At 46.0% G+C, this 13,407-nt stretch overlaps 1 protein-coding gene across 1 annotated transcript in view; it reads left to right on the top strand.

Annotated features, from left to right (window-relative positions):
* The first annotated feature begins 2,581 nt into the window (after positions 1 to 2,581).
* LOC113453084 (GON-4-like protein) overlaps positions 2,582 to 13,407 on the top strand; it is a 34,456-nt gene continuing 23,630 nt past the window's right edge. The window contains exons 1-11 of the mRNA XM_087914055.1: positions 2,582 to 2,691; positions 3,558 to 3,690; positions 5,084 to 5,206; positions 5,463 to 5,677; positions 6,033 to 6,107; positions 7,082 to 7,132; positions 7,645 to 7,695; positions 9,023 to 9,118; positions 10,993 to 11,109; positions 11,852 to 12,028; positions 13,036 to 13,228. Coding sequence (XP_087770181.1) covers positions 3,585 to 3,690; positions 5,084 to 5,206; positions 5,463 to 5,677; positions 6,033 to 6,107; positions 7,082 to 7,132; positions 7,645 to 7,695; positions 9,023 to 9,118; positions 10,993 to 11,109; positions 11,852 to 12,028; positions 13,036 to 13,228 — 1,204 coding nt within the window. The 5' untranslated portion in view covers positions 2,582 to 2,691; positions 3,558 to 3,584. The remainder of the gene's footprint in view (positions 2,692 to 3,557; positions 3,691 to 5,083; positions 5,207 to 5,462; positions 5,678 to 6,032; positions 6,108 to 7,081; positions 7,133 to 7,644; positions 7,696 to 9,022; positions 9,119 to 10,992; positions 11,110 to 11,851; positions 12,029 to 13,035; positions 13,229 to 13,407) is intronic.

Consider the following 13,407-nt stretch of genomic DNA (forward strand, 5'->3'; position numbering starts at 1 on the left):
GAGTGACTGGGCGAACTGGTCGGGCGGTGGCTTATGGGTCTCTGCGGAGTTTTTTTGGGTATGTGTGTGTGTGTAACTAAGAGCCATTTTTTAAAAGAACTTTTTAATCTCTCCCCTCTTCCCTGCCCAACTTGGCTGGGTTACTTGGGGCTACGGCAAAACAAACAAACAAAAAAGCCCAGAATTAATCTTGAAATTGTTGCAGGACGCTACCGAAAGAGGAAGATTTGGCCTACCGGATTGGGAAAAATATATGATAGAGCGGCTGTTCTGACCTGGGTTAAAGATGGGAGAAGTGTTAAAAATAAAAGAATGTTAACCTTAGAAGGATATAATCTACAAGCAGGCTGGCGTGCCTTCTTGTGGTAAGACAAACAACAAATTCATAGCTATTTTCAAAGGCATAAAATTAGGCAGAGCCTACGAAATGTATGGAATAAAACTAAACGACAAATTTACGTTGAAATTTGTCGTGCATAAGCGCACCAACTTGCCTGCTGTCCCTGCCCTATTCTTTTTTTTTTCTTATTCGGATCCATTTCATGTATTCATAACTGTTTATACTTGTTTTCTTTTAATCGCTTGACAAAATAAATAAATAACTTGGCTATCTACATTAGAAGTGTTAATGTACCCACGTTTATTGCCGCGAGGGCAGGTTATTACATATGAGGACATACTAGGTGAGAAGGGTGATATAAAAACAAGACAGGAGTTGAAAGATCTGGGGTTTGAGATGGAATGGCGGGCCTATTTACAATTACAGTCGAGGTACAGTAAAGATATGAAAGAATGGGGTATTGGCAGATGGAAAACAGAATTAGACAATATTAGGTATGGATGAGAATTTGATTTAAAAAAACGTACAAAGTATTAGAATGCAAACTAGAAGAAGAAAAGGTGAAAGAAACTATGTTGGCCTGGATGAAAGACTTTGGATATGGTATAAATTTGGAAGATTGGCAAATTTTATGGGATAGGACTAGAAAAATAACTTTGGCGGCATCATATAAAGAAAACTTACACAAAAGGCTTTGTAATCCTTGAACTATGGGTTTTGTAGTACTGTTGCATTGGCGAACTAACCTGGGTTTTCCTTCTTTTAACATGCAAACCCAATACATCTAATCTTTTAAAAGAACTTTTTAATTTCTCCCCCTTCCCTCTCCAATTTGGCTGAGTTACTGAAGACTGTCCCCCCTCCTGTCCCCCAGCTCCAATTGGTTACTGAGGATTGTACTTGAATTATGGGCTTTGTAGTACCGTTGCACTGGCAAACTAACATAGGTTTTACCTTCTTTAACATGCAAACCAGATGCAAGTTTCGAATAAGACTATATTGGAAAGTGCAACATGTAAAAATAGATATTTCTCCCTATTGGAAAGAACGGCCCACTGGGAACCGATTTATAGATTGCCTTCTTTCCTCCTGGGCTCTAATGTATATAGTAAGCAGCCCTGCTAAGTTTTTAATTAAGGTAGCTGAGCTTAAGAACCCAATAAATTGAAGAAATTGGGGTACCCTGCAATGGGAGAGTCTCTTATCTGCTTGGTGCCTCCTTGTGGTATTAAATATGCATTTTATTACTGTATTGCCTTCCATTTGTTTTATCCTGGATCTGCATTATGTATTTTATTTTATTGATAAGGCTGCAAGACTAAACAATTAATGAAGCATTTTATTCTAATAGCCCTTGGGGGGGGGTTGCATTTAGTACAGAACATCTTTCATCTATTTTTTTTCCCATCCAGCTTTGTTTGGTTTTTAGGGCATTTTCTGACTTTGGGCCTTTTGTTTTTAGCTGCGAAGGATGGAAGCGTGGAGGGTCTTGCAGATGCTTTTAAGTAAATAAGGATAATCTCCCCGAGCTGAAAATCCTACATTTATTACGGCCCTATGTGGGGTTCAACGTTCAGCTGAGTCAAGAGCTCGAGGAAGATTTTTTACACGTCTTGAGGTCCGATATTTGTTTTAATTTGGGGCCATGCAAACAAATGGAATAATGAATCGGGCAGAAATGCAGCAAAAATAGTAATTGAAGCCCTGGAGTAATTAAAGAAAAATAATAAATGAATGGCATATTCAGATCATGGGTCGCATTAAGGGGAAAAAAAATCTTTGCATCCTAAAAGACCTGCGTTCGTGTTTAAAATGGAAAACCAAAACCTAAATAAACCGATTAATCCCAACAATATTAGAAAAGCAAGCTCGAAGAGAGCCTATGACGTCAGGGAGATAGCCCCACCCTTGGGTCACGTGGCCTTTCAAGGTCGGGAAAAACAATCCGCAAAAACCGGCCTTGCCAACAACCAACATGGCGGCCTTCGCTTCCTCCAGAAAGGCCCTTTCCACTTTAAAAAAACAAAAATCTCGCCCTTTTTAAATCCTGAAGGGGATTTCGCAAGACGGCGCCGACCGTTTTTAACTCTTCCCCGCTGCCCAACCCTCCTCGAACCCTCCGACAGCGTGAAATTTCCGCCGACCGCTCAGTTTCCCGCGGCCCGCACAAAACATGGCGGAATCGGAAGGCCCCCCCGCTCGGCGGCGCATGCGCGAGAGCGCCTTGTCGCCTTTGACTGACGTCACTTCTGCTTCTGGACGGATAAACGGAGGATGCCGCTCCGGATTGAGGGGGGAAATGGCTGCAATGAGCCGCTGCAACCGTGGGGGATCCCCGGGGAAGATGCTCGGTTAGTTTTTGTGGGGGGGGTGTCCGGTGGAGGTGGGGCCCGATATGGAAGGTCCAGAAGGCCTCGCCAGGCCCGGAACTCGCCTCCCGCATTTCGGGGTCACCCAACAAGCGATAACCACGACTCCCATCATCCCCAGCTCCAGCTTTGGCTGGGGTTTATGGGGGTCCCTTTCGTCTTTTTGCCAGCCCAGCGTCCTCTAATAGTGCAGGACTACAAAGCCCATCCTTAGGGGTCATGCCTCCCTCCCCGTTAGAGGAAACCTCCCCTAATCTGCTCCCCGTGGAGGGGGGCAAGACCCATAATCCCCAGCCACGCAAATCTGAGGGTGGTCAAGCCCCTCCACCATTTTTTTGTTTTAGGAGTTCAGGGTCACCTATATCCTCTTGCATTGATAAATAGTGTAATACGGGTAGCCCTCAGATTGCAACATTCCATTTAGTGACCGTTGGAAAGAAAGTGATTTATCGGCACATTTCACCCTTACGACGGCAACGACCATTGGGATTTACATTAGGACGCTTGGCAACTGACTTGTGTTTATGACGGCCCTGGGAGGGTCATGTGATTTCCTTTCCCCCCCCTTTTTTGCGACCTATCAAAGCCAACGGGGAAGCCGAATTCACTTAACAACCGTGTTGCCGACGTAACCACATGCCACGATTCACTTAACAACCGAGTCACTTAACTAAACCAGGAAAGGTTGTCAAAGGGGGGCAAAACTCACTTAATGGATAACCACAACGGGGAGCAGAATTTCTGTCGGTATCCAAGGCGGGTGGGAGGTGAGTCGCGACCGATTTTATGACTTTCTTTTTTTCCTGTGGTGGTTGAAATTCTCTGTCTTTTTTGGGTGGTCTTTCCAGCGCTCCGTCGAGAAGCCTTTAGCTGCCATGTCCTTCTCCCCCACCATGTTGCCATGCAAGAAGCGGAAAACCACCCGGATGGATTCCTTCTCCGAAGCCGAGGCGCTTCCGACAGAGGCGTCGTCGCCTTCAGGTGGGATCGACCAGCTTGGTGGTCACAAAGAGATTGACCCTCCTTTGACTGAAAGGGAGGAATCGATCATGTTATATTTGTGGACGGGCCTTTTTCTACCATCCTCGATTCTCTGGCGTCTGTAAGATCAGCCCTTTCCTCCAATGGAGACCACCTCAAATTTATTTACTGGCTAGATACCTTTGCTTCACTACAAAACTATTTGGTCGGGCTTAGTTTTTGTGGAGGAAAATAACGGGGGAATTCTGCCTCTGCCTACCAGCATCCATCGGTATTCATCTAGCGAGTGTCCTGTCGGTGTGTGTGAGAGAGTTGAGGGCTGTTTGGAAACTGAAGCAGTATTTACTGTGTGAGCAAGAAGGAGGCAGCAAGGAGCTTGGGCGTGGCTTAGCTCAACTGTTCTGTACTAAAGCTACTGAAACTGAAACTCCTCTGCTTGTGTTTTGCATTTGGAAGAGATTTCTTTCCAGGTGGGGAGGGGGAGTAGAACTCCTTAGCATTAGAGCGTGTTAATAATAATAGTATAGAAAATATTAATGCTCTGAGGGTCATTTGGAAAAATCCTTTCTTAGTGAGCCCCTAGAAGCCAAGAGGAACCTACGTGTCAAGTTTCTAGGCTTTACGGTTCTGGAGATTTTGTGATAATGTGTGTAGAGTCACTCATCTTGCAAAAAACAACGTTGGACAGCGGGCAGTAAATCGAATAAAACAGCAGCTGTAAAAATCCACCTTAAAAGATTTATTTATCGTGAAATTTCTTTGCCGCCCATTTTGTTTCAACAGCTGTAGAAAACCACATTAAAAGATTGATTGATTTTTCATGAAATTTCTTTGCTCCCTGTCTCATTTCAAAACAAGTCCGGGCAGGCTACAACGTAAAAACATTAAAATAGTCCAATATAAATATACCCAATAAAATCACAATATAAACAGAATAAAATCATTGATCCAAGATGAAGAAATGAGCAACCAGATGTATGAGGCAGGTACGTGGTGTTAGTTGTTAGGTAAGTAATAGAAGTTATAAAATTGTTATAAGGAGATAAATATTAGAAAACCAAATAAGAAACTCAAGGCAGAGAAGATAAGAATGGCCACCTTAGCAATTGAGCCACCTAAACATTTCTCTGGTTTCCCAGGAGTTCCAGGCCTGATAACATAAATAGACCTTGTGTTTATTTAGTATCTTTTTCCAATTTTACTTTTTAAAAATAATCAGATTAACGGGGTAGGAAAGTAGAGAAGCTTGGAAAATAACTTTGCGTTGGCTCAAAAATGCAAATTTCTCCTTCTGAAACACGAGTCAGTTCCTCCTTAGTTTAGGATGCAAAGTTTGACTTGCGACTCTTCTGAATAAAATAAAATAAATGGTATTTTCGCTGTTTTTTCCCAGAGATGGAACAGGAAGAAGGAGAAGTTTCCCCAACTGTGAAATCCCTAGGGGACACGCAAAGGATCGAGCCCCTTCAAGAAGCGAAGGAGGAAGCTGAGGAAACGAGACTTTTTATTTCAGTGGGTGAGTAACAAACAGGCCAAATACCCCAATATTTTTGTAACTGGAGTAGATTTATATATATGGAATGCACTTTCGATTTCCAAGCTGCTGCACTGCTCCTTCCCCCCTCCCTTTCTGTTGGTAACTCTAAAAATACCATAGAAATATTTCCATAGAAATGGAAGGCAGGTTAGCAGCCATTATTTTTCCTGACCACAGTTGTGCTTAACGTTTCTGTTGCTAAATGAGTTTGCCATCTTTTTCCCCTTGTTTTCAGACGAACGAGAAGGAGGGAAGAAGCCCAGGCGGAAGGGAGTTAAAAGGCAGTGGGAAGGGAAGTCACCTGAGGAAGACGAAGGAGGAGAAGGAGGAGGAGGAGGAGGAAGGAAGTTAGCTTGTGACCTCAAATTGGACGAAACCTTGGACCGCACGCTGGAAGACGGGGCGAAGCAGCACAATTTAACAGCCGTCAACGTACGCAACATCCTTCATGTAAGTATGGAACACAGCCGACGGGACGGGTCAGTCCATAAACAGACAGTCCTCGACTTAATGATTCGTTTAGGGACCGAAGTTAGAACAGCCCCGGGGGGCGGTGAAGGAGTTAATACAGGTAGTCCTCAGCTTACAACAGTTCGTTCAAAGTTACAACTGAAAAACGACCGTTGTTTTTTTTCACGCTTCACGGCCGTTGCATCTTGGCGTGATCAAAATTCAGACGCTTGTCAGCTGACTCACATTTACGACGGTCGCAGCGTTCCCCGGGGTGTGTGTGTGTGTGTGCGTGTCACGCGATTCCTTTTTTGTGACCTCCTGACGAGCAAAGAACATTCTTTCCTCCCGCTAGGAAGTCATCACCAACGAGCACGTGGTGGCTATGATGAAAGCAGCCATCAGCGAGACGGAAGACGCCCCGGTCTTTGTGAGTCTGGTGAAGAGAAGGAAGGAGGGAGGGAGGGAGGGGGCAGTTTTTGAGATGGACCCTGCTGTGGATCCGGCAGGGGAAAATAGATCTGGCAGGTTTAATCTTAATTAAATTTTAAACAAAATTCTCCCCATCTCTTTCTGTCTCTCTTCTGCCTTTCTCTTTGTCTCTTTTTCTCTCTTTCCCTCCCTTTTTCTTCTCCGTTTTTCTCTTTCTCTTTTTCTCTCTCATTCTTTCTCTTTTTCTTTCTCTCCCTCTTCTTTCTCTTTTTCTCTCTCTATTTCTCTTTTTTCCCTTGTTCTTTCTCTTTTTCTTTCTCTTTTCTCTCCCTCTGTCTCTTTCGCTCTTTCTCTATTTTTCTCTCTCTCTTACTCTCTTTTTCTCTCTCTCTCTTTCTCCCTTTCTCTTTTTGACCTCCCTCTTTCTCTATTTCTCTCTCTCTCTTACTCTTCCCCTTTCTCTCCCACTTCTCCTTTCTCTCTTTTTTCTCTCTTTCTCTTTTTTCTCTTGTTCTTTCTCTTTTTCTCTTTCTCTTTTCTTTCCCCCGTCTCTTTCGCTCTTTCTCCATTTCTCTCTCTCTCTCTTTGTTATTCTTTCTCCCTCTTTTCTCTCTCTCTCTCACTCCTTTTCTATTTCTCACTGTCTCTCTCTTACTCTCTTTCCCCCTTTCTCTTTCTCTCACACTTCTCCTTTCTCTCTTTTTTCTCTATTTCTCTTTTTTCTCTCGTTCTTTATCTTTTTCTCTTTCTCTTTTCTTTCCCCCGTCTCTTTCGCTCTTTCTCCATTTCTCTCTCTCTCTTTCTGTTATTCTTTCTCTCTCGCTTTCTCCCTCTTTTTTCTCCCCCCCCCCTCTCTCCTCTCTTTCTCTCTGTCTCTCTCTTTCTCCCTTGCTCTTTCTCTCACTCTTTTTCCGTCTTTCTCTCTGTGTCTCTCTCTTTCCTTCCCCCTCTCTCTCTTTTCCCCCAATTCAGGAGCCCAAAATGACACGATCCAAGCTGAAAGAAGTCGTAGAGAAAGGTGTGGTAAGTAAAACTTAATAGTAGTACAGCTCATTCGTTCGTACCTGTCCCTAAATTGTGGGGTTTTAAAATATTGATTTCTAATCCCGCTTGTATTATTTTTATAAACAATTCAAAGTGGTGAACACAAACAATATCCCTTCCTCCTCCTTATTTTCCCTCATGACAGCAACCCTGTGAGTTGTGTTGGGCTGAGAGAGGGGAATTGGCCCAAAGTTACTCAGCCGGCTTTCATGACTAAGGCAGAACTAGAACTCACCGCCTCTCCTTTTCTAGCCTGGTGCCTGCACCAAAGTGGCTTATTTTTATTTTATTTATGGGTATTATTTATTTATGAATATTCCCCCTGTTTGCTGAAACAGCATGGGTCAACGTAGGGCTGTTTTCAGAAAGTTCTAATTATAAACAAATGCAAGCATGCAGGTATGAATGAATGAATGGGTAGAATTCATGTCCTTCCCAATTTTTTTTCTATTTGATGGCAGAGGTGCCAATCTTTCTTGTTTTCTCCTCAGGTAATTCCAACCTGGAACATTTCTCCCATCAAGAAAGCCAATGAACTCAAGGTCAGTCCTCTTGGGATTTTGATAATATGCTCTGGCAAGACTTTCGTTGTTCTTTTATGTTGGGAATTAGAGGCCCATCAAAATCTGAAATATACACACTTTTGCTGCGCTTGGGAGGGATTGGTTAGCAAATTTCTTTATCTGTGGAGTCCTTGGTGCTCTCCGAGCTCGGTGGTTTTCTTGCAGACGTTTCATGACCCAGCTATGTCACATCATCAGTGCCAGAGGAGAGTTGGGTTTGGGGAAGGAGAGAGGAAAAGGTGAGGAGGGCTGTGACGTCCTTGGTGCTCTCTGAGCTCGGTGGTTTTATTCCAGACATTTCACCACCCAGCTAGGTAACCTCATCAGCGCTAGAAGGAAGGGGGTTTTGCAGAGTGGAGGAGAATAACAAGGGGAGGAGTCGAACCACCATCCTTGGTGCCCTCCTGAGCTGGATTGCTTTCCTTGCAGACCTCTCACGACCCAGCTAGGAAACGTCACCAGTGCTAGAAAAAACCACCCAGCTCGGAGATCACCAAGGAGCCCTAAGCTACCAAGAGCCTCTTCCATAAACTCAAAAAGTTTAAGTTTTGCAGGATGGAAAACTTGAAAGATTAAATTAAATTCTCCCTCTGTGATGACCCGGAGTGTAACACAAATGTAACAAAATGGAAAACGTAAATAAATGTCCTTTAATGCCTTCAACTTGGCCCTCGCTGTTCAGTAATTCTCAGTTGGAGATAAAACTTACTTAAAAACAGTCTTCAGAAGAAAGCAATACAGTCTAAACTTAATGAGCAGGTAGAGGTGAAAAAAAAAAAAGAAACTACAATGAAGGAATTTCCACAACGGACGAGGATAGGTAGTTACCAACTTCAAGGAGATAACAAGGAGTAGTCTTTTGGAAGGGCACCAACCAAGATAACCTCGGCCCAAAATAAAACACGCTTTGCTTCTGGCAACGATGTGTTTTAACCGTCTCTCTTATATACTAGTCTCCCCAGCTGCAACCAATGAGGGGGATCATGGCCGCTTCCTCTCCCGTAAGCCAGCTTGCTCCCTTCTCCGTTCCTCCCTGTGTGTCCTAGGATGGAGAGGGGGTGGCCCTGGTTCTTCCTCTTGACTACCCAGCCGGCCTCTGCCCTTCCCCAACCTCCGAAGCCACTGTGGCTCTCAAGAGTCCAACTCTACCAAGGGCATGACGCCCTTTCCGGCTTGCCTTGGTTCAACCAATCCATGGAAGCTCCTTTCCCGCTCATTTTCTCTCTCTCTCTCTCGCTGAAAACTCACTTGTCTGCCCTTGTTCCTTTTCCTTGCCCTCCCACCCCCCACTTTCCCGTCACTGCAGCCACCTCAGTTCGTGGATATCCCTCTTGAAGAGGACGATTCTTCCGATGAGGAGTACCAGCCGGAAGAGGACGAGGAAGACGAAACGGCGGAGGAGGTAACACTTTGCAAGCGGGAAGCAGAAAAAATAAAATAAAAAAAACCTCCTTCCATGCAGATGTCTAGCATGTCAGGGAATAGAACTAGATTTCTGCTGGAGGGGATTGGGTTTTTTTTAAAAAAAAAAATAGTGGGATTTTTTTTTTCTAATCTGTAATCAAAATATACCGTATGTATTGCATGGAGAAGCCCATCGGTTGGATGAGCTAAACCATGCCATCTTTCCATTGAAAGCACCATGAAAAATATGGTCTCCCGCCAGGAAGCTGACGCCCGAGAGTTTTCAGGCTTTTGACTTTTCAGAAACGGGCGAAATCCGCGTGATATTTGGATTAAAATTTTGATGGCCTGTTTATCCAGAGAGGGGTTCCTTTGCACGTATTCCCTGCTGACTGCCGACTGCCTGCAATTTGGCAGTTCGAATCTCACCGGGCTCCAGGTCGACTCAGCCTCCCGTCCTTCCGAGGTCGCTAAAATGAGGACCCAGATTGTTGGGGGCTGGAGGCTGACTCTGTCAACCGCTTTGAGGGGGCTGGAAAGCACTGGAAAGCGGTATATAAGTCTAAGTACTACTGCTTAGATTCCTTCCTTCCTTCCTTCCTTCCTTCCTTCTCCATCACTGGAGGTTTTTAAGAAGAGACTGGACAGCCAGTTCTCTTGAAATAGGATAGGGTTTGCTGCTGGAGCAGAGGGTTGGACTAGAAGACCTCAGATATCCCTTCCAACTGTTATTATGTCTCTCTCTGTCTCTCTCTCTCTTTCTCTCTCTCTCTCTTTTTCTCTCTATGTCTTTGTCTCTCTCTTTCTCTCCCTCTTTTTCTCTCCCTGTGTCTTTCTCTCTCTGTCTCTCTTGTCTCTTTCTCTCTCTTTCTCTTTCTCTCTCTCTCTCTGTGTTCCTTTCTCTTTGTCTCTCTCTCTCTCTCTCTCTTTCTCTGTCTTTCTCTTTTTCTCTCTGTCTCTTTCTCTCTTTTTCTCTCTCTGTCTCTTTCTCTCCCTCTTTTTCTCTCCCTGTGTCTTTCTCTCTCTGTCTCTCTTGTCTCTTTCTCTCTCGTCTCTTTCTCTCTCTTTCTCTTTCTCTCTCTCTCTCTCTGTGTTCCTTTCTCTTTGTCTCTGTCTCTCTCTCTCTCTCTCTCTGTCTTTCTCTTTTTCTCTCTCTCTCTTTCTCTCTCTCTTTTTCTCTCTCTGTCTCTTTCTCTCTCTCTTTTTCTCTCCCTGTGTCTTTCTCTCTCTGTCTCTCTTGTCTCTTTCTCTCTCTCTTTCTCTTTTTCTCTCTGTCTCTTTCTCTCTCTCTTTTTCGCTCTCTGTCTCTTTCTCTCTCTCTTTTTCTCTCTCTGTCTCTTTCTCTCCCTCTTTTTCTCTCCCTGTGTCTTTCTCTCTCTGTCTCTCTTGTCTCTTTCTCTCTCGTCTCTTTCTCTTTCTCTCTCTCTCTCTGTGTTCCTTTCTCTTTGTCTCTGTCTCTGTCTCTCTCTTTCTCTGTCTTTCTCTTTTTCTCTCTGTCTCTTTCTCTCTCTCTCTCTTTTTCTCTCTCTGTCTCTTTCTCTCTCTCTTTTTCTCTCCCTGTGTCTTTCTCTCTCTGTCTCTCTTGTCTCTTTCTCTCTCTCTTTCTCTTTTTCTCTCTGTCTCTCTCTCTTTCTCTCTCTCTCTTTTTCTCTCTGTCTCTCTCTTTCTCTCCCTCTTTTTCTCTCCCTGTGTCTTTCTCTCTCTGTCTCTCTTGTCTCTTTCTCTCTCTCTTTCTCTTTCTCTCTCTCTCTGTGTTCCTTTCTCTTTGTCTCTGTCTCTGTCTCTCTCTGTCTCTGTCTCTCTCTCACACACACACACACACACACACTCCGTGTGATTTCCTTTCCTGGTGCTTCTTCCGCCCCCACCCAGAGTTTATTGGAAAGCGATGTGGAAAGCAACACCTCCTCCCCTTGGGGGACCAAGCGCTCCCTTTCCCGACAGTCGGATATGGTGGAGACGGACGAGGAAGGAGTGGCCCCCTTGGAGGTAAGAGGGGAGGGGGGGGGTATCTCTGCTTCCTCAACCCCCCCCGCTTTCCTCCCAACATGCTTGCTCTGGCGGTTTGGCTAATCCATTCCATCGTTAAGTGAATCAGGCAGTCCTTAAGTGAACGCAAGCTCCCCCCCCTCCTCCAATCGGCTGGAAAAGTCGTAAATGGCGATCACGTGAGCCCCCGGGGATGCGGCCACCGTTGTCAGTGCGAAACGCGGCCGCGAAATCGTTTTTTTTCTCCAGCGCCGTTGTAACCTTGAGCGGTCCGTAAGGGAACCCCTTGTAAGTCGCGGAGTACGTCATAGAATACGCAGCTGGTCCTTGACTTCATTTAGCGACCGTTCAAAGTTACAACGATGGCCCTGGGGACAAAAAGCGACTTAACGGCTGCGTTTCACACACAGACACCGGCGGCCACATCCCAGTGATTCCCCCCCACACACACACACACTTTTTGCGACATTCGGACAAGCCGAGTCAAGGGGACGGAACCAGATTCACTTAACCGCCGTGTTTCTAATTGAAGCGATTCCCTTAACGCAATGGGTCGAGAACAGCCGTAAAATGGGGACAGGCTCCCTTCAACGAACATCTCTTGAATCAACTTAAATTTCACACACACCCCAAATTGCGGTCGTAAGCCAAGGACTCCCCCGTAAGGAATTAGCCGAAACCTTGGAAGGACTCGGGAGGTGGTTCTCGGTGCTGAAGCCGTCCCGGTTTTCCCTCCTCCCAGGCCGAGAAGGGTTCAAGCCCTCCTGCCCCGCGACACGTCCGTGCCGAGGTCATCCCCATGGGCCCGCCACCACCGCCCCCCAAGCTGAAGCAAAACAAGGACAGCGTGTTCATGGAGAAGCTCCACGCTGTGGACGAGGAACTGGCCTCCAGCCCCGTCTGCATGGACGCCTATCAGGTTTGTGGCGGTCGTTAGTTGCGAAGTTGGCGTCCAACCCCATCGCGACCTCACGGGTCACGTTCGTCCGGGCCTTCCTTGACCTCTGCCAAAGGGATAGGTGATGTAATTGGCGGAAAAGCAAAGCGCCAACCCCAGAAGATAATAAAAAAGCCATCTCTACAGCTTAACCTTCTGGTGTGCTCTGCTCTGGTCATGCCCACCTCGGACACCATTTTGTGAGGGTGCCCACAACAGGCGTTGAACATTCCTGGGGGGGCTCCCCAATATTTTTGTGATCCACCTGGCCGTATCCACATTGAGGGCACAAACAATGTGTCATGCCCCTGTTGGAGACTGACTCCGAGGGAGAGGAGGAATAGCCAACGGGGAGTGGAAGTGTGGCTCCGCAGGTTGTGGAGGAGGCTGGGGAAGGGCAGAGGCCGGCTGGGCAGTCAGTGGAAGACCCAGGGCCACCCCCTCTTCCTCCTAGGACACAGAGGAACAGAGGAGGGAACAACCTGGCTTATGGGAGAGGAAGCGGCCATGATCATCCTCATGGGTTGCAGCTGGGGAGACTAGTATATAAAAGAGATGATTACACCACAGCGTTGCTAGAAGCAAAGCGTGTGTTATTTCTGGCTGAGGTTCTTCTTGATTGGCGTTCCTCCAAAGGGCTGTGCCTTCTTGAAATTTGTAATTTAATTATCCTGGTAGGATTAGAACTCCCCATCTCCTGGTGATCGGCCTAAAATTACTCAGCCAGTTTTTACAGCTAAGGTGGGACTAGAACTCCCAGCCTCTTGATGATTGTCCAAAAGGTCAACCGTCTGTCTTCCCTACCTAAAGCGGCTTTAGAACTCCAGATCCTTTGGTGGCTATTCGCTGCGAATGGGAAACGCTTCCGTTGCCAGGAATTCTGGTCACCGCATCTTTTTTTTTCACCGCGATAAATCTCGTTAAAGAAGACCGCGGGATTCTTCTCGCGAGAACCTCTTCCAACGTGAGACCCTCCCTTTCCTTCCCAGCCTTTGGAAGACAGCTTAATTGCCTTACGCACCCGTTCCAAGAGACCCCTGAAGGACGTGCCCCTCGGTCAGCTGGAGGCCGAGCTTCGGGCTCCGGACATCACTCCGGACATGTACGACCCCAACACGGCGGACGACGAAGAGTGGAAGCGATGGCTGAGCGGCCTGATGAACGACGACGTGGAAAACGAAGGCAAGCAACCCGAAAGGGTTGATTTTGGGGGGGGGGTTTACTGATTAGGCTGGCTTGTTTTAACAGGAATGGCTAGTTTTGCATGATTCTGGAAAAAGTAAAAAGTTAAGATTCAACGTCTGTAGAGCTTCTCCGTCATCCAAGCCTCACGGTAGGTCAAAGGTGCTTTTGTTTAGGAG

Source organism: Pseudonaja textilis, chromosome 16, assembly GCF_049901715.1.
Source record: "Pseudonaja textilis isolate UNSWEBS1 chromosome 16, rPseTex1.2, whole genome shotgun sequence".
Lineage (NCBI taxonomy): Eukaryota > Metazoa > Chordata > Lepidosauria > Squamata > Elapidae > Pseudonaja > Pseudonaja textilis.